The following is a 21,704-nucleotide window of genomic DNA, read 5'->3' on the forward strand; positions in this document are numbered from 1 at the left end:
GGGGGGGGGGGGGGGTAGTTGGGTTTGTGCTGCATGTTAACCCGGAAACCGCAGCCCCTCCTTTACATTGCAAACCCATTTTAAATGGCCAACCCAACGGGTGCTTGGTATGGGAAATGAGGGCGCTACTGTTTGAAACCATCCCCACATGTTAAGAAGGTTAAAAAAGCCAAAAGACTGTGGTTTACCATGGCTGCCTGCAAGCCGAAATCTGTTGCCTGGCACTTCGTGAGTGATCTCTCACACCAAACCAGCAGGCCCTTAATATAAGAGGAAAAATGCAACCTTGTAACAAAAGCACATGTGCTGTGTAATGTGAACAGCAAAATTTAATCACAGAATCATAGAATATCAGGGTTGGAAGGGACCTCAAGAGGTCATCTAGTCCAACCCCCTGCTCAAAGCAGGACCAATTCCCAACTAAATCATCCCAGCCAGGGCTTTGTCAAGCCGGGCCTTAAAAACCTCCAAGGAAGGAGACTCCACCACCTCCCTAGGTAACGCATTCCAGTGCTTCACCACCCTCCTAGTGAAATAGTGTTTCCTAATATCCAACCTGGACCTCCCCAACTGCAACTTGAGACCATTGCTCCTTGTTCTGTCATCTGCCACCACTGAGAACAGCCGAGCTCCATCCTCTTTGGAACCCCCCTTCAGGTAGTTGAAGGCTGCTATCAAATCCCCCCTCATTCTTCTCTTCTGGAGACTAAACAATCCCAGTTCCCTCAGCCTCTCCTCATAAGTCATGTGCTCCAGACCCCTAATCATTTTTGTTGCCCTCTGCTGGACTCTTTCCAATTTTTCCACATCCTTCTTGTAGTGTGGGGCCCAAAACTGGACACAGTATTCCAGATGAGGCCTCACCAATGTCGAATAAAGGGGAACGATCACGTTCCTCGATCTGCTGGCAATGCCCCTACTTATACAGCCCAAAATGCCGTTAGCCTTCTTGGCAACAAGAGCACACTGTTGACTCATATCCAGCTTCTTGTCCACTGTGACCCCTAGGTCCTTTTCTGCAGAACTGTGAAAGAGTGAAAGAGTGTACCCATTGTTCTCTAAAATGTGGGTTTTTTAACCACCTCTCCCTTCTCCTCCACCAGCTGCAAATGTTTCTCCTTCACAGAGGCTAGTGAAGATTAGAAGGAGAAAATGGCGGACTCGGGGATGATATGTTCTCGGAGCTCCAGATGTCCTCCCACGCTGACAGAGCACAGCAGAATGCATGGAGGCAGTCAATGTCAGAGTGCAAAAAAGCATAATATGAATGAGAGGAGAGGTGGCGAGCTGAATAGAGCAAGTGGCGGGCTGAAGAGGATAGGTGGTGTCAGCTTGCTGACAGAAGGCAAGAGTCGATGCTCCGGCTGCTGGAGCATCACACTGATATGCTCCAGCGTATGGTTGAGCTGCAGGAAAGGCAGCAGGAGCAGAGACCGCCGTTACAGCCCCTGTATAACAAGAGCCCTCCTCCCCAAGTTCCATAGCCTCCTCACCCAGATGCCCAAGAACGCGGTGGGGGGGGCCTCCGGCCACCCAGCCACTCCACCCCAGATGATTGCCCAAGCATCAGAAGGCTGGCCTTCAATAAGAGTTAAAGTTTTAAACTGCAGTGTGTCCTTGTCCTTCCCTCCTCCCCCACCCCACCCGGCACTTCCCTACTCCCCCACCCCTCCCGGGCTACCTTGGCAGTTATCCCCCTAGTTGTGTGATGAATTAATAAAGAATGCATGAATGTGAAGTAACAATGACTTTATTGCCTCTGCAAGTGGTGCTCGAAGGGGGGAGGGGAGGGTGGTTAGCATACAGGGAAGTAGAGTGAGGAGAGTGAACCGGGGGGGGGGTGGGGGGAGGGTTCATCAAGGAGAAACAAACAGAAGTTTCACACCGTAGCCTGGCCAGTCACAAAACTGGTTTTCAAAGCTTCTCTGATGCGCACCGCGCCCTGCTGTACTCTAACCACCCTGGTGTCTGGCTGCGCGTAATCAGTGGCCAGGCGATTTGCCTCAACCTCCCACCCCGCCATAAATGTCTGCCCCTTACTCTCAGATATTGTGGAGCACACAGCAAGCAGCAACAATTGGAATATTGGCTTCGCTGAGGTCTATCCGAGTCAGTCAACTGCGCCAGCGCGCTTTTAAACGTCCAAATGCACATTCCACCACCATTCAGCACTTGCTCAGCCTATAGTTGAACAGGTCCTGACTCCTGTCCAGGCTGCCTGTGTACGGCTTCATTAGCCATGGCATTAAGGGGTAGGCTGGGTCCCCAAGGATAACGATAGGCATTTCAACATCCCCAATGGTTATTTTCTGGTCCGGGAAGGAAGTCCCTTCCTCCAGCTTTTGAAACAGACCAGAGTTCCTGAAGACGCGAGCATCATGTACCTTTCCCGGCCATCCCAAGTTGATGTTAGTGAAACATCCCTTGTGATCCACCAGGACTTGCAGCAGCATTGAAAAGTACCCCTTGCGGTTTATGTACTCAGTGGCTTGGTGCTCTGGTGACAAGATAGGGATATGGGTTCCGTCTATCGCCCCACCACAGTTTGAGAATCCCATTGCAGCAAAGCCATCCACTATGACCTGCACGTTTCCCAGAGTCACTACCGTTGATATCAGCAGGTCTTTGATTGTGTTGGCTACTTGGATCACAGCAGCCCCCACAGTAGATTTGTCCACTCCAAATTGATTCCCGACTGATCGGTAGCTGTCTGGTGTTGCAAGCTTCCACAGGGCTATCGCCACTCGCTTCTCAACTGTGAGGGCTGCTCTCATCCTGGTATTCTGGCGCTTCAGGGCAGGGGAAAGCAAGTCAAAGTTCCATGAAAGTGCCCATACGCATGCGAAAGTTTTGCAGCCACTGGGAATCGTCCCACACCTGCAACACGATGTGGTCCCACCAGTCTGTGCTTGTTTCCCGGGCCCAGAATCGGCGTTCCACGCCATGAACCTGCCCCAGTAACACCATGATTTGCACATTGCTGGGGCCTGTACTTTGTGAGAGGTCTATGTCCATGTCAATTTCCTCATCACTCTCGTCGCCGCGCTGCAATCGCCTCCTCGCCTGGTTTTGCTTTGGCACGTTCTGGCTCTGCATATACTCCAGGACAATGCGCGTGGTGTTCATAGTGCTCATAACTGCTGCGGTGATCTGAGCGGGCTCCATGATCCCAGTGCTATGGTGTCTGGCCTGAAAAAAAGGCGCGAAACTATTGTCTGACAGAGGGACGGAGGGAATGGCAAGTGACGACATGGCTTACAGGGAATTAAAATCAACAAAGGTGGCTGTGCATCAGGGAGAAACACAAACAACTGTCACACAGAATGGCCCCCCCAAAGATTTACCTCAAAACCCTGGGTTTAGCAGGCCGTTGATTTCATGGAGGGAGGGGGAAGCAAATGAATACAGAACAAATCTGGACTATCTGTTTTTTACATCTTAAGCTGGCAGCAGACGGTGCAGCATGACTGATAGCCATCGGCATCTTCTGGGTGCTTGACAGAAAATGCTGTATTACGACTGCTAGCCAATATCGTCAAGAGGGTTCAATAGGACTACCGGCAGAACTGAGTCTCCAGGAGACAAAAACATGTCTGCCCAGGTGCCTCTGATTGAACTCACTGAGGAATATGACGATGACGGATATCAATCGTAATACACCATCCACTGCCAAAAGGCAAGGAGCTGCTGCTGTGTAGCAATGCAGTACCACGTCTGCCGGCACCCAGATGACATATGGTGACGGTGAGCTGAGCTGAGCGGGCTCCATGCTTGCTGTGGTATGTTGTCTGCACAGGTAACCCAGGTAAAAAGGCACGAATTGATTGTCTGCCGTTGCTCTGACGGAGGGGGAGGGGCCTGACGACATGTACCCAGAACCCCTCGCAACACTGTTTTTGCATCATCAGGCATTGGGATCTCAACCCAGAATTCCAATGGGCGGCGAAGACTGTGGGATAGCTATCCACAGTGCAACGCTCCGGAAGTCGACGCTAGCCTCGGTACTGTGGACGCGGTCCGCCGACTTAATGCACTTAGAGCATTTTATGTGGGGACACACAATCGACTGTATAAAACCGATTTCTATAAAACCAGCTTCTATAAATTTGACCAAATTTCGTAGTGTAGACATACCCTCACAAATGAGGCAGCTCAGACCATCATGACTGAAAGACAGACATCTCTTGTGATTACCCCCTCCCCCCCGTGTTCTGTTTCAAGGGCTTGAGAAGACGACAGAAAAATCAGCCACTATTCCAGAAGGAATGCAGCTACTTCTGAAAGGTGTTGGAATCAGACAATTGTTTTAATTGGTATTAACCAGTAAGCTGCACAAATGGTTGTACTAATGCTCTGACAAGTCTAAGAGGAAACACCCAGTTAACAGCTCAAAACCAAAGAGGAAGCTGTATTCTGAGAGCCTTCCCTGGTAACACACACTTATGAGAAACTCTGGCCACAGTCAGATACCTTCCCCTCACTCCCTCTGCCCCAAACTGCTCCTCTGAAACAATCATTGTCAGTTTTCCTCCTGTGCTAGTCTAGCTACCATGTCAAGCCATTTTTCAGGTGAGAGAATGTATCTTCCAGTCTATCATCTGCTTTGTCCAAGTCAATCTATGTTTAGTGTCAGTTTTTTTGTGTTTCTGGTGGGGTTTGTTTGTTTTTTAAAATGTATTGCTTCCAAATTCTCAGAAAAACTGGGCTAGATCTTCTAGATCCAGGCTATCCAAGAAAGATGCAATCTCTAAACCAGAATACCAGTGACTCTTGTGTATCAGATTCCTCTTCCCTGTAAGGTATCGGAGTACTGTCTAGATTTGACAAGCCAGAGAATCTTCAGGAGAGAGGTGCCATAACAGGATGACTTAGAAGTTCTTGGAGGGCTATGACCATGGCTGAGGAGAGACCTACCCACCCCAACTTGTGCACCATTTTAATGGCAACTTCAGTTGTAGGCTGACTGAGACACCTCTCATCTCTCAACACCTGACTGTTTATCCGAATATTAAACTTACCAAGAAAATCTACTTTTGTTCTTTTAGCAGAATCTTACATCAAAAAAGATTCTGCAGGAGGGCAGAAGGACATTAGGATGTTTTCCTAAAAACACAAACACCACAGGAGAACTGTGAAATAGTCTTGCACACACCTGAGTTATATCATGGTAACTGAGTAACTCCAAATAGAGCTATGAAATTATTTATACCCCTCAGGGGTTCTGCGAACTTGTTCTTGCAGTTGCTGTGATGGTGTTATAGTTCCAAGAGGTGTTTAGACATTGTTTTCAATTTCCTGTATTCACATTTTATGAATATGACAACAAGTTTTATTTAACTCTGGCCCACACAAGAGGCCCTTTTATACGTTCTTCAGAGATTTTTCCATTACAGCACAAAGGCACAAGGAATTTTAGAGATCCTTAATTGTAAAATTAATGTATTCCCTGGCTCCACTGTGAAGCATAGTGCCTTTGACCACCTAGGAAACACACTGGATAAAAGAATACATAGCAATGCAGCAATAAGTGCTAGCCTTCCACTCTAGGAAATAGGCAGAGAACATGATGGGGAGGGACAGCATGAAGGGGAAGAGGGAGAAAAAAAGTAGAAAATATCTTGCTTCATATATGTCACACTATTTAGAGAAACAGCAACTCTTACTATGACTGAAATAGTGTCCAAGCATTTTCCGTAGATGTTTGAAGTTTTAGCAGAACAAAAATGAAGCTTCCATCCTACATGATCCCTTAGTATATGTCTACATTGCAGTTAAAAACCTGCAACTAGCCCATGCCAGATGACTTGGGTTCGGGCTAAGAGGCTGTTTCATTGCGGTGTGGACATTCATGCTCTGGCTGGACCCTGGGCTCTAGGACCCTGTGAGATCAGAGGTTCCCAGAGCTCGGGCTGCATTCTGGCCCCAAATGACTACATTGCAATTAAATAGCCCCTTATCCTGAATCCCCTAGTCCAAGTCAGCCAGCGCAGGCCAGCTGCGTCTATTTGTAGTGTAGACATACCCTTAGTGATCCCAGCAGAAATACAGTTATTACTGTTTGAATAATTTGCACGAGGGAGATTATATGTTCTTCACTGAAATAAGAATTAATTTGAGTGTTTTAATTCATAATTTGGGAAGTTTTAATATGCTCAGTTACATTAACTTATACACATTACAGACATCTATATTGTGTAAAAAAAATATTAAAAAACATTATCAAGGTTGCAAAGTCAAGCACTCAAAATTTCAGAAATGCCAGAAATAAAGTTGTCCATGCAACCCTAATTCAGCTCCTTTGTGCATATGAATTATGATGGTCTTTAATCACATAAATTTTTGAAGTCATATAGTTGGATAAATAGTAGTTTCCCACTTTTTAAAGAAGCAAACTGGAAAAAAAAAATTAAAAACACACACCACAAGTGATATCATGTGGAACCATATTGATGCCTAATTTGGGTCATCAGCAGGGTCCAGATCCTCAGATGCACAGCACAGATCTCTACCACTCAATTTAATGGTGTAACTAGTAGCTCTAGTAGTCTGTTTTCCTTCATGTGGACAAGCCACTAGAAAGGGATGAGATACTGTCAGTGGGTTTTACAGCTACGGATCGACAGAGGAATGAAGAGACTAAGAACTTAGAACTGCACCCAGGAGCCACAGAGAACAGTGTGTTCAGACATCCTTTTGCCCCCTGCCATATACCCCAGCTAACCCACTCACGCACCTTCCCCTCCTCTGAACGCCTCCGCCCCCACACTCCGTGCATTTGAGTCATGCTGTTTCCTCTCCTCTCTGATTGGGCACCAGCAGGAGGAGCACTGAGAACACAGGAGCAATTGTCTCCCTGTTCTCAGTGCCTCTGCCCAGATAAGTACCCTCTGGCTGCCAGGAAGAGTCCTGCTCACTCGAGGTTGGCGCATGCCTGGTGCTGACTGAATATTTAGAGACCTAACTCTAACAAGCCTCTCCTGTGCATGTACAAACTACATTTTTTCAGAGGCTTACAACTTGACCAGATTTGGGGAAAATTTACACAGGGATAGCAGCAAAAGGCACACCTGACACTAGGGCTGCCTCCATATCAAGTCTAGAGTCCCTGCAGATTTCCCTCAGCATGGCTACTTCACTCTTAAGCCACTCCCAGCCTCTGGTACCTTGCTCCTTTCTTGTGTGGTCCAGGCTGGTTTCCACAGACATTAACGGGCCCCAGTTATTTCTGGGCCCTGCTTGGAATCCCTGGCTGTCTGACTAAACCACTCGCCTGTCCCTCTGAGGCCCTGGACAGGCAGTATATCCTATAAAACAATACAATGGTGAGATGAACAGGTCACTGCCAGGTGTGACTAACAAAATAAGTAACTCTTTCCCTATGAAGGTAGCATTCCTGATGAAGTGCATAACCAAAAATCTGTGTTCACTCCTCCAGCCATGAGCTTTTCTTGGACACCAACTAGTATTTGCATACAGACACTGTGCATATATTCAGTGCAATTCAGTATGACAAACCATGGACAAGTTTGTGACAAGTTTACTGCCTTGTCACAAGTTCTCATGTAGTTCTCTAAACTAGGGCTGTCAGTTAAATGTAGTTAACTCGCGATTAATTCAAATTAATCGCAATTAAAAAATTAATCGCAGTTTTAATAGCACTGTTAGACAATAGAATACCAATTTAAATTCATTAACTATTTTGGCTGTTTTTCTACATTTTTCAAATATATTGATTTCAGTTACAACACAGAATACAAAAAGTGTACAGTACTCACTTTATATTATTTTTATTACAAATATATCACTGTAAAAATGACAAAAGAAACTGTATTTTTCAATTACCTCATACAAGTACCGTAGTGCAGTCTCTTTATCGTGAAAGCACAACTTACAAATGTAGATTTTTTTTTTGTTACAAAACTGCACTCAAAAACAAAGCAATGTAAAACTTTAGAGCCTACAAGTCCACTCAGTCCTACTTCTTGTTCAGGCAATCGCTCAGACAAACAGGTTTGTATACATGTATGGGAGATAATTATAGAATGTCAGGGTTGGAAGGGACCTCAGGAGGTCATCTAGTCCAAACCCCTGCTCAAAGCAGGACCAATCCCCAGACAGATTTTTGCCCCAGATCCCTAAATGGCCCCCTCAAGGATTGAACTCACAACCCTGGGTTTAGCAGGTCAATGCTCTAACCACTGAGCTATCCCCTCCCCCCCATAATACTGCCCAAAGTCACCTGAAAGTGAGAACAGACATTCACATGACACTTTTGTAGCCGGCATTGCAAGGTATTTACATGCCAGAGATTCTAAACATTTGTATGCCCATTCATGCTTTAGCCACCCTTCCAGAGGACATGCTTGTGACACTTGTTAAAAAAATAATACATTAATTAAATTTGTGACTGAACTCCTTGGGGGGAGAACTGTACATCTCATACTCTGTGTTTTACCCGCATTCTGCCATATATTTCCTGTTATAGCGGTCTTGGATGATGACCCAGCATATTGTTCGTTTTAAGAACACTTCCACTGCAGATCTGACAAAATGCAAAGATGGTACCAATGTGAAATTTCTAAAGATAGCTACAGCACTCAACCCAAAATTTAAGAATCTGAAGTGCCTTCCAAAATCTGAGAGGGACAAGGTGTGGACCATGCTTTTAGAATTCTTGAAAGAGTAACACTCCGATGCGGAAACTACAGAACCCGAACCACCAAGAAAGAAAATCAACCTTCTGCTGGTGGCATCTGACTCAGAGGATGAAAATGAACATGCGTCGGTCTGCACTGCTTTGGATTCTGCTCAATAATGATCCATCATCAGCATGGACGCGTATCCTCTGGAATGGTAGTTGGAGCACGAAGGGACATATGAAACTTTAGCGCATCTGGCACATAAATATCTTGCAACACCAGCTACAAGAGTGCCATGCGAACGCCTGTTCTCACTTTCAGGTGACATTGTAAATAATAAGCGGGCAGCATTATCTCCTGTAAATGTAAACAAACTTGTTTGTCTGAGCGATTGGCTGAACAAGTAGGACTGAGTGGACTTGTAGGCTCTAAAGCAGGGTGAACCTTTCAGAAGTGGTGTGCCGAGTCTTCATTTATTCACTCTAATTTAAGGTTTCGCGTGCCAGTAATACATTTTAATGTTTTTAGAAGGTCTCTTTCTCCAAGTCTATAATATATAACTAAACTATTGTTGTATGTAAAGTAAATAAGGTTTTTAAAATGTTTAAGAAGCTTCCTTTAAAATTAAATTAAAACACAGAGCCCCCCCGGACCGGTGGCCAGGACCCAGGCAGTGTGAGTGCCACTGAAAATCAGCTTGCGTGCCGCCCTCGGCATGCGTGCCATAGGTTGCCTTCCCCTGCTCTAAAGTTTTACATTGTTTTGTTTTTGAGTGCAGTTATTTTCTGGTACATAATTCTACATTTGTAAATTCAACTTCCATGATAAAGATATTGCACTACAGTAGTTGTATTAAGTGAATTGAAAAATACTATTTTTTATTTCTACAGTGCAAATATTTATAATAAAAAAAATATAAAGTGAGCACTGTACACTTTTTATTCTGTGCTGTAATTGAAATCAATATATTTGAAATATGTGGAAAACATCCAAAAATATTTATATAAATAGTACACCTCTACCCCAATATAAAGCTGTCCTCGGGAGCCACAAAAAACAAAAACTTACCGAGTTATAGGTGAAACCGCGTTATATCGAACTTGCTTTGATCTGCCGGAGCGTGCAGCCCTGCCCCACCGGAGCGCTGCTTTACCGCATTCTATCCGAATTTGTGTTATATCGGGGTAGAGGTGTATACTTATTGCTTAACAGCATGATTAATCATGATTAATTTTTTTTTTTTTAAATCGCTTGACAGCCCAAATCTAAACATAAAAGCAAAAGTATTCCATGCTTACTGAATAATTTGTTATCGCTGAACAATGATGAATTCACAAAGAGACTAAACAACAAGCCAAGCAAGTTTTGGAAAGTTCTTCAATTGTATCCCAGGACACCATTTGTTTGGCCATATGGTCTACTGATGATCACTGCCAGAACCTGAACACATCCATCATTATAACCCCTTCTGCTAAAGGTTGTATTAAAAAGCTAAATTATTAAAAACTACACCAAGAACTACAATTAGAAGAATGTTCCACTTATACCAAAAGCAGCAAGGAAATCCACAACTGAAGGTGAAGTTTACCGCATTTCCTCACATAAGTAGGTACAATAGGGTGCATTAAGTCGGTGCCCCTTCAGGTATGTCCACATAGCATTTTGGAGTCTGCAGAAGTGAACCTTGCAGCCTGCATCAACAGACTCTGGTTAGCGGGACTCACACTAGCACTCTAAATACAGCCATATAGACAGCACTTTGGGCTGGACCTTAGGCTCTGAAGCCCACCCCCCTCCTTAGACTATTTTTAGTACATTAGCGCAAGCTTCACTAACCCAAGTCTGTCGACCTGAGCTGGGAGGCTTCTTCCTGTAGGCTCCAAAATGCCTTTACGTCTAATTATTGGAAGACATATGGTAAATTTCACCTTCAGTTGTTAATTTCCTTGCTATTTCTGCATGGTCTCCTAAATGTAATTTATCCTGTGCATTTTTACATCCAGATAATTAAAAGTCACACGTCAAGAACCAAGTCTACATGCTGAACATTTCAGGCAAATTACATGAATATTTCCCTATTTCCCCCCGCCCAAACAAATGAATGTATGATGAATCATATATAACCAATATTAATCCATATGGCAACTAATATCCTGCAAAAAAAATTAGGATCCCCCCTCCCTTAAAAAAAAAAAAAAGAAACATTGTAGCAATCAAAAGCCGCTGGGGACATAGTCCCATTCACCTTCCTTGCACAGTATAAGAAAGTAATGTTTTGATTTGATACAATTCTAATACAAATACAGTGAAACCCCGCTATAACGTGATGATTGGGGTCCAAAAAATTCAATTGAGATAAATGCGGAGTCGCGGTATAGCAGGGTTACGAAAATTGTACCATTTAAAGCCGGTCAGTTTCAAGCAGGTCAGTTTCAAGCAGGTCAATTTCTCTTGGGCAGAGAGCAGGGGAGATGTGCAAGGGGCAGAGGAAGAGTGAGGAGCAGCTGGGGAGAATGGCTCTTCCCGCCAAAAGGAGAAGGGGGGGGGTGGAAGAGGCAGTGGGGACGGCACGTTCCTTTTTTTGTTTTTCTTCAGCGGTGCTCCGGCCGCCTTTTTTTTTTTGCGTGCGCTTGTGGCGGCAGGAGCCACCTTATGATCGCGTTATATCCGAATTTGCATTATCGTGGGGTGCGTTATAGCGGGGTTTCCCCGTAATTGCACCAAAGGGTTCTCACGCCAGAAATAATGCCACCAAACAGCCTTTACTGGTACAGAACTTGTACTCCAGCAGTTTTCAACTTAAACAATCTGTACATTCCAGTCCTCCAAGTCCATCATGTAAGTGCCCAATTTCATTACCACCTGATGGCAAAGCGGTCTAGGACAAATTAGTTATCTGTTAAAATCTTTCCTACTAAAAGCAAAGACTCTGAAAAATGTTCAGGTTTCAGTGTGAGAAATTATACAGCTGTGGAAACCACAGTTCCAGCTGAATTCTGGAGCACATTTACTCTAAAAACCACACATTAAACTACCCCCAAAAGTAATGAAATAATTATAATTTCCGCATAATGGAAATACCAGTGACTAATATTCAAATGCTTCCCATTAAGAGATTTTAATAGGTTTTAAGTTCTTATGTGCAAATCTATTTATCATTTAACTATTTTCAGAATGCATAAGTTACACCACTGACAATTTAACAAATGTTCTCTCAGACAGTTTCAAGTCATGCAAAAAACTCAAGCCTTTTGGAATTACTATTCAAGTACTTTAAAAAGAGCTGCCTGCATTCTGATATGAAAGTATATGCAAAACAGCCAAAAGTATTGGGGTGGGAGTGGAGCCTTGCCACGTGAAACCACTTTTTATTTAATCTGACCTGCAGTTAATGAAAAAGTAAAAAACCACTAGTTCCTCACCAGAGTATTGCTCTTCTTAATATCTTCTAATCGCTCCAACACTGAAGTCAGGTTTGGGTCATCTGATTCCACAAACCATATTGGTGATGAAGAGGGATAAGACTCCTGTAATAGAAATGACAGTTAACACACAGCCATACCAATAGTTAAGCAATACAATATTAGTGTTAGACTAACTTAAAAAACTGTTAGATTATGTAGTAGCATTGATGCTTTTACCTCAGATTTACTTTAAGAAAAAAATAACTTTTCCCCAACCTCTCTACCTCAACTTGTTCCTCAAGCTTTTTCCTGCAGTTTTAAACTTCAGCCTATTTTCCTCTCAGTCCAGCAATGGACATACATAAGATTGAGGTTTAAAAGTAAATTTTCCTTCACTTCTGAAGTTTAAATCTGGAGGGCAGTGGACACCACAGAAAGTCAATGAACCTAGTACAGAGTCATCACATATTACAAGCTAGAGCTATATTTTGAAGGACAAGAGTCAGACATACCTGCATCCCAACTTCCTGTTTGTCAAAGTTTTAGAGACTCACTCAAGTAAGTGAAACAAAAACATGAAAGCATTTGGTACCTATTCACAATCCTGACAGTACCATAGAAGAGGCACCAACATTTAACCCTGGAACGAGTTTCTCCTAACTGCTTTGGAAGTGTGCTCTAGGTGTACATGAGTAAATAATTCACGTAACATGTCCCCATTATGTCCTCCAAGACCAGGACTTTCAGAGGCACCAATTTTATCTATGCTTCTGCTATTGTGGGCTTGTGAAAGGCCCTCCAGAGTTTAAAGACTGCCTCCTGGAGAGCAGGGTCTCAAAAACCTCCTTCTTCAAGGCTGCTTTCAAGACACCACTATGACCAAAAAAGGGTTTTAAATTTGTTTTGTTTGATAGCAAGATGCCAAATATATTTGTAAGCTAGTTAGAATAAAAAGAATTCTGCACAATCATGAAGCACGTCTTATGCTATTTAGAAGCCACCAAAGATAACTCAAAGTTAAAACTGCTACACTACTTATAAGACAAGTTTACCACTCCATCCTCCACTTACTTAACATTCAATATTCCTACAAATTGTTTTTGCAGCTTTTAGGAAATTCTCAGAATCTTCAGAAGAAGCCTGCTGTGAGTTACTGAATAATCTTGGTAGTTAGGATCAACAGATCATCTATCCTAGAATAGATGGTTATGGGTTAGTAAAAGAGGAGCCTCTTCAGCTTTGTGCACTCCCACAGAACAGAGGCACAATTAAGGCTACGTCTACACTACACTTTTAGTGACACAGCTGTGCCGCTACAGCCGTGCAGTATAGCCACTGTTTGTTGGCAGGAGAGAGCTCTCCCGCACACCAAAATCTTCCACCCCCAGTGAGTGGTGGTAGCTTTGTCGGCTGTCCCACCAACAAAGTGCTGTTCATACCAGCACTTTTCGTCGGTAAAACTTTTGTCGTTCAGAGGTTTTTGTTTTTTTTTCCCACACCCCCAAAAGACAAAAGTCCAGTGTAGACAAAGCCATAGGCTGGTATTGCCAGGGTCTGCCAAGCCCAAAGCAAGACAGCATCTTACAGTAGATGTGGTGTTGGAATGAGGAGAGAAGGCAGGTGCGAGAAACTCCAAGAGAAGCTGTATAAATGCTATACACTATACAGCACATACAGCAGGCGTTCTACCTGCCTCTAACCCTGTGGACATACACTATGCCAAGGTGCATGCACCTTCAGTATACTTCCATATCTCCCACATATTTCAGAAAAAAACAAAAGCAACAATTTAACCTCATAGTAAACAAAATAAATCAAAGAACAAAGTATGTTTTGAGACACTATCATCACTTACACAACTGTAGTTTAATTTTAAATTTAGAATATTTTAAAGTGTATTTGCCTTTGTAAGAGTAATGAAATATTGAGGCCTCACTTCAATCCTCTGCCATTCTTCAGAAGTCTTTGAGATATGGGGAAATTAGTGGCTTCCCCCAGAAAGTGAGATAAATTATGCAAGTCAGTAGTAAACTTTTGCCCACCCATCCCCGTTTCCTTGATCATGACCACATGGCTATGCACATCTAAAAACTAAACTGTGCCCAGGAAAGTCTCCAGCCCAAGAGATCTCTGTTGATGGCCAAGTTCCATGTTCCACCTTCTCAGCCAGTCTCTGAACTGTACTAGTTTAGACATCCAGACATTGTCATCTGCAACCTATCAACACCACACATCTCCTTCCCCTCCCCCCCAGTTTTGTACAACAAAAAATTAAGGTTTTTTTTTTTAATTCACTGAAGAGCCATTGGAAACACCACAAAATATCTTTTCCAGGCTGTGAGTGCACCAGTATCCGCACAATCACTATGCTTAAATGAAAGTTTATTTCACAGCTTACTAACTGCAGTTAAGATTCCCATTGCTACTGCAAGATTACTGGCTGTTTTAGTGACTAATGAAATTAATAGCGTTCAAGTGTGCGCTATGACTATAGCCTTACACAGTTTCCTTCTTGTGATATTTATTTTTTGCTTTACAGTACCCCAGAATGTGCTGGGAATTTTTACAGAAGACATGATTCCTGCCCCTAAAGTTTAGGATCTAATGTTACTATTCAGTCATTAAAACCCCAAACAAGGTTTTGAACAAACTTTGGAAGTGAATATCATGGATAAAAAGACTTTGCTAGATCTTCCTACTTAGGGTTAGGCATTTTGATCATTTGCAAAATCACTATGTTTTTAAAACAAAAGTGCAGAGTATGTACCGCCAGGTTTTTAAATAGAGAAATACCAGCATAGTAGAATTGGCTCTTATTAGCACTAGAGTTGCTTTACAGATAACCCTTCTAATTGAAGAAAAGCTGATTTTTGCAAGAGGTCATAGGATTAGACAAGATAGTTCAGTAAAGAATGCATCCCCAACAACATACAACAAAAAAGACTCTGACCTCAGAGTTTATAAATGTCAGTAGATAAGATTGTTTTATAGACAAATTAGCAACAACAAAATTCTACTAGTAACTGACAGGTTTTATAAAACTGAGTTTTACAAGACTCCAGAGAAGCAACTTTTCCCTAAATGTCTGAATTGCTTAAGAGTATCATTCAAGAAGACTGTGTGTGTTACATAGTGAGGAGCAGTGTTAAAAATCAGTCATTTTTCACTTTGTTTTCAAGCATGCTGTAAATAAAGCAGGGCCCCTGAGACGTCTATCAAGTTTTAGCTCCCAGAAATAGTCGAAAGTGTTTTCCAAGATACAGAAATAATTCTCTGTCCAAGGCACCCAGAGTTTGGGGTTTTTTTGGGGAATGAGCTAAGGTGAAATCAGGCCAAGTCTCCAAAAGTAGATTTGTATTTATTAAATAAATTGTCCAAAGCAGCCAGGTTTGGTTATTCACTTTCTTCCTTTTCTCAAGATATTTGTATGTTTAGTGGTCATCTTAATTCAATTTTTCCATCCACAAACAGGTTCTTTGTGGAGCCTGTTAATCTCCAATTAAGGAACAAGTTTATTATTGAGCACCACATAGCACTCTTTCCCCCCCAACATCTTACAGTCTCAGCCACTGGCAAGCTAGCCAATTTCACTTTGAAAGTGGGAGGGAGAAGGGTGCAATTCTTTCCAAGATTAAAGCCACTGAATGAGGTAGTTTTTGATCATATGTCTTCCTATCTTAAGGATATTTTAAACACCCTTTTTAGCCAAGATTTACAATTTTTATCAGAAGACAAGCAATTTTCTCGGAAGATAAGCAATACCACACTATACAAAGTGATAAAATCAAAAGTTATACTGCACTTAAAATATTCCACTTCGTAGTAATGAGACCTCTTTAGTCATAGTCCCATCCTCCTGCAATAGTATTGGGCCCTTCTATAACACCCTTCCATCTGAAGATTTCAAAATGCTTCATGAATGAGTTAAGCCTTACTTTTGTGAGGTAGAGACACAATGCAAGGGACTGATCCTGGAATCTGCATTCATATGACCATGGCTGTGGGATGAAGCCTTAAGATTTTCCTGCTGCAGAATATTTTCTAGGGGTCTGCCTACTCTAGCTTTAAGTGTCTTGAGATGTAGCTTCCACTAATTACTATATAAAATAACTGCAGAAATTAGGATTGCCAGGTGTCCGGTTTTCGACTGGAACACCCAGTTGAAAAGGCACCCTGGCAGCTCCAGTCAGAACTGCTGACTGGGCCACTAAAAGTTCAGTTGGCGCAGGGCTGGAAGTCTCCCTACCTGGCTCTGCGAAGCTCCCCAGAAATGACATGTCCCTTGGCTCCTAGGCGGAGGGACAGACAAGGTGGCTCTGCACACTGCTTCCACTCACAGGTGCCACCCCAGCAGCTCCCATTGGCTGCAGTTCTTGGCCAATGGGAGCTGTGGAGCTGGCACTCAGGGTGGGAGCAGCGCACAGAGCCCCCTTGTCCGTCCCTCTGCCTAGGAGCGAGGGATATGTCGCCACTTCTGGGGAGCCAGCCGAGGCAAGCGCCACCCAGAACCCACACCCCCTCCTGCACCCCAACCCCCTGCCCCAGCCCAGAGCCCCTTCCTGTACCCCAAACCCCTCATTTCTGGCCTCACCCTGGAGCCTGCACCCCCAGCCAGAGCAATCATCCCCTACTGCACCCCAACTTCCAGCCCGGTGAAAATGAGCGAGCGAGTGAGGGTGGGGGAGAGCAAGTGACAGATGGAGGGGGGGGATGGAGTGAGTGGGGACGGGGCCTTGGAGAAGAGGTGGGGCAAGGGTATTCGGTTTTGTGCAATTAGAAAGTCGGCAACCCCAACAGAAAGTTGATAGAGAGAGGAAGATCCCAGCAACCGACAGAGGGGTCCAACGATATTTCAACAATTCCTATGGGAGAAGTAAATATGCCAAAATTCCTGCCAACAAGAGACCTGATGTCACTGTTTTCCTCACAGACTTCATATGCTAAGCTAGACAGTGATTCTATTCCAGAAAATTCTGATACAACTCCATGAAAAAAAATCATTTAGATTCTGTAGATGAGCACATTAGAAATCCATCCGTCATTGTAAAGAGAGGGAAGACAACCCACTGACGGTGGAACAATAGAGGGCTAGCAGTCTGCACTGATTCGGACATACAAGTCAATCTGATTATATGGAAAAGAAAATGGTGCACTGCTTGGAGGCAGACTATTCTGGGATGTTCTTCCTGAGAGGCAGTCCTAAACACAGGCTCAGAGCAAAGATCTGGTCTGCCTCCAGGTGCCACAGAGACAGGGAATGCCCCATGGTGAAGACTATCTGATATAGAGGGGATTGAGAAGTGTAGCTTGAAAATAAAGCCTATACTACCAAGTTTTAGAAATTGTTAAAATGGCTGCTACAAGTCTGCAGAGTTTAGAATTTTCCTCCACCATGCCCCCTATGCACCCACTGTAACTGAATGTAGCCACTGGTCTCCTGGTTTACAATTGAAGGTGTACATATAGATATAGGAGTTCTTGAACAAAAATGGAAATTTTTAGTCCTGTATTTTCTTTATGTCTACAGGTGATCGCAATAAGTCATTCATTATAAGCTGCAGAGAGGACAAGCAAACTCCATCAAGAATTTTTGGATTTACTGAACCTTTCTAATTGTATTCTTGTCTTGGTAAAGAGAAGGAAAGATTTTAGAAACATTAAATGCTATTTGAGAGACCTGGATGATATATATGTTATTCCAGCCAGGCAAATGATCTCATGACAAAGAGACACTCAACTTCCACTGAAACTGGGCATTTGGTTAAATAATTTAATCCAAGTCTTAAGTATGAATCTCCCTATTTAATTATCATCCATAAATCAGAGTGATTAGTTACTTGCCCAGAGTTGTGTCAACCTGGCTTTGGGTGCAAAGGGGAATGGGAGGAGACAACATCTTACTCACAGTTCATTCTTCTAAACAATGCATTTGGAATCTGTTGGGACAGTAGTTTTCTATTTATATTCTTTCCCTAGAATTCTAAAGGCTCTCTCACACCATGTGCCCCCAGCAGTACTAAGATATCCAGAGTAGAGTTCTTCAGCTGTGTGAGCAAAATTCACCCCAGTCTGGAGGACCCATGCAATACCTTCTGCACCGTTTACAATAACCAGTGTGTTGGGGAGGAGAAATGACAGCAGGGCAGCCTCCGAGGAGAACACTAGATTTGTGGATCTGGTGGTCCTAATATGTAAGTTGGGTTGAGTGGCTGATAGGATATGCAGGTATCCTGCATTGGATGATTTTCACCTTCTCATCCTCCCTTCCCACTCCAACACTTCTCAACTAACTGGATTTTCTGCAAGTAAAGTAAATCTCACCCTATGTGAGGAAGCATGTTAAGACACAGGCAATATCAGTCCTGTGTTTGTATGGCACGAAACACTTGTCATTAGGCACTTATTTTCTCTTCTATATTCTTGAGCTGTATGTTACTTACTCATTTTTGTTTAAAAATGAGTGGAAAAAGCAGATTACAGTGACCATATACTACGCACAGTATTAATGGGAGTTGAACATGCAAAAGGAAAAGGATCTTCAAGTTCAATACCAGTCCTATGCAGTCAATGGATGAGAAAAACTTAGTGAGTTAATGTTTTAGTTTTTAAACTAATTGTGCATGCACACACTTATTGTATATTCCAGTTTGGCACATAATCAAGGTATTTAAAGTTGACTCTTGACAGATATAGCCACAATTTTGAGTGAGTGTAACAACTTTTTTAAAAAAGAAATAGCGTCAAAAGATTCTATAGATGAGCAGATAATATTAATAACTATTCTGTGACATGTGTGTTATACTAGAGATGAGTCACCACCCATTTTGGAATATGGAATATAAACAAGCATTAAAATCTGTAAATATAAAGACGCTCACTTGAGATTTGTAATGAAACAAAAAGCCATGATACTTAGGATATGGCAAAAAAAATTCAACTGTACTCACGGTTTGGGAGGTCATCTGAACTACTCAGCAGAACCGGGACTTGTAAAATTTACTAGATGTCTAAACCTACCTACAAGCAGCTGATCTGAGAGGGTTGGTGTTTTGTTTTGTTTTTCGTAAGGGGGGGGTGAGGGGTGGCATTGGGGTGCGAAGACGAAGAAAAGAAAAAATATCCATGTGGTATAGGGACAACAGCTTCACCTGTGCCTCTCTAAAAAACTCATTGCCCAATGATGACATTTTAGGAAAGCAACCCTTTAATTCGAGAAATACCATTGTATTGATACCTACTGTTATAAATATTAATTACTGTTATTTCTCAGGTGGTTGAAGGGTACTTTACCTTGGGCCTTTTGCCACACAATTCAACCGAGATGAGGTTGTATACTGTTCAGATGCAGAGTTACTGTTCACATTAAATGATTGGCTGTCTTATTATAGCAGTTCTGCAAGGGAGCAATTTCTTGCTCGCTACAAAAAAGAGCAGGAATTTGTTACAACAAGTAAAACCTGCATGCTTAAATGTGTGTAGCTTTTTACAGGCTAATCTGTGTACTGTAAAAATTGCTCAGTAACAATAACACTTGACATACTGAGCAATTACATCACACCTAAAGTGTACTGAGGCCCGAAGACAAAGGCTCAATGTTTACAGCCAACCTAGGTACAGTTACAACTCATAGTATCCTTACATTCCAGAGAGCCTTCGTACTAACAAGAGGCCAGATTGTGTTGTGAGAAACCGCAAACCTCTGTCTAGCTCCCATGCTATATAAAGCATCCAATAGCTAAACAATATCAAGATAGCTGTTAAATCTGGACCTTTAATAAATGCCCAGGACATGAGAGGGAAGAGCTCCTAGGAACTTTTAGAACTACATGTCTGTTAGTTGGCATAACGCTTTTTCATAAAGCTACCGCACAAGGAAGGATGAGAGGTTACACTGAGATACCACTAGTGTGATAAAATTCACACAGTGAAGCCATGGCTACATAGGCAGCAGGCTGGCCTAGCCACCGTCCTATAGCACTAAAATTAGCAATGTAACTGTAGCATCGGCTTCAGCCGAGTAGGTGTACATACATCCACCTGAGCAAGAATTACACCTCCCAGCTTTTGTGCTGACCTACCCTTAAAATGCACAGGGTTTATCCCTCACTAGACAACTATTGTACTATTACCAAGGCCATGGTGGATAAAATTTAGAAATCACCAGTTTTAATCAAGTCAGCAAGCAAAAAACCTTAATTTAAGTCATCAAGTTGAATCTTGCTTTGCATTTGTACTTTTTAGTTACTTTTCTAAAAAAAGGTTCATTCTTTGTGGTTGGTTTAACCACTAAAACTGTTTATTTGAAACTAAATAGACTCAAACTAGATTTTGCACTAGACAGGAGGATGCAATATAAGCTCATTAGATTATATATCTTAACATAACTTAGAATATGAATAAATGTTTCGTGTTTGAAAATTGGCATTGACATTTCTTACTTCTGAGTTTAAAAAAAAAAAAATCTAGTTTGTAGTAAGTTACATTTAGATGGAAATTGAATTCCAATTAAGGATGCACAGAAACATTTAAAAATTGTTTTTATTAATTAAAACTACTTTAAATGTGCTGATACATTAGGGAAAAAAACCAACAATTATCAAGACTTGTTTTGCATTTAAAACTGATTTATTAAACAAAGCATTAACTGTAGAATCAGTGAGTTGACAGATGAAAAAAATCCAGCCCATGGTGACTAGAAGCAAAGGTATTTAGTTGTCTAAAGATGCAGACAGACACCTCTGACAATGCCATTTGGTTCACATATGCATCTTCAGGCACAAAAAAAAAAAAATTAAAAACCGGGCCCCCCAATATTTATAAATTTTGATCCTCTAACCTGGCTTTTATTCCTGTGGGGGGGGGGGGGGGGGGGAGGGAAAAAAAACCCACACCCCACACATCGCAATTGGTTTCTCAACTTTGAATGAACCAGTCAGTGGTGGGCGAGGTTGTTGTGATCTGCAACGTGCAGGAGGTCAGACTAGATGATCATGGTAGTCCTTTTGTTAAAGTCTAAGGGTATGTCTACACTACGAGAGTAGTTCGATTTTAGTTAAATCGAATATGTGCAATCGATATTAGAAAGTCGAACGTGTGTGTCTACACTAAGGACAGTAATTCGACTTTGTCAGTCCACACTACCAGGGAAAGCGTCGACATTGGAAGCAGTGCACTGTGGGCAGCTATCCCACAGTTCCCGCAGTCCCCGCTGCCCATTGGAATTCTGGGTCGAGCCCTCAATGCCTTCTGGGTAAAAAAAATGTGGCGAGGGTGCTTTTGGGTAACTGTCGTCATCCGTCAGTCACTACCGCCCTGCCTCCCTCCCTGAAAGCGCCGGCGGGAAATCAGTTCGCGCACTTTTTGATCAGTGACAGCGCGGACGCCACAGCACTGCGATCATGGATCCCGCTGTGACCATCGCTGCAGTTGTGGCCGTTCTCAACACCTCGCAGCTTATCATACACCTTTCCCTGAGGCAGATGCAGAGAAATCAGGCGAGGAGGCTACGGCACCGCCGTGAGGGCCTGAAGTCGGAGAGTAGCACAGAGCTGTCAGAAACCACGAGCCCCAGCGCCCAGGACATCACGGTGGCAATGGGGCATGTGGATTTTGTTGAACGGCGATTCTGGGCCCGGGAAACAAGCACGGACTGGTGGGACCG

At 42.9% G+C, this 21,704-nt stretch overlaps 1 protein-coding gene across 1 annotated transcript in view; it reads right to left on the reverse strand.

The window, feature by feature from the left end:
- UBE2Q2 (ubiquitin conjugating enzyme E2 Q2) overlaps positions 1-21,704 on the reverse strand; it is an 88,205-nt gene that overhangs the window by 44,355 nt on the left and 22,146 nt on the right. Inside the window, exon 2 of the mRNA XM_024205427.2 lies at positions 12,062-12,166. Coding sequence (XP_024061195.1) covers positions 12,062-12,166 — 105 coding nt within the window. The remainder of the gene's footprint in view (positions 1-12,061; positions 12,167-21,704) is intronic.

Source organism: Terrapene carolina, unplaced genomic scaffold (assembly GCF_002925995.2).
Source record: "Terrapene carolina triunguis isolate 2854851 unplaced genomic scaffold, T_m_triunguis-2.0 Scaffold67, whole genome shotgun sequence".
Taxonomy (NCBI): domain Eukaryota; kingdom Metazoa; phylum Chordata; order Testudines; family Emydidae; genus Terrapene; species Terrapene triunguis.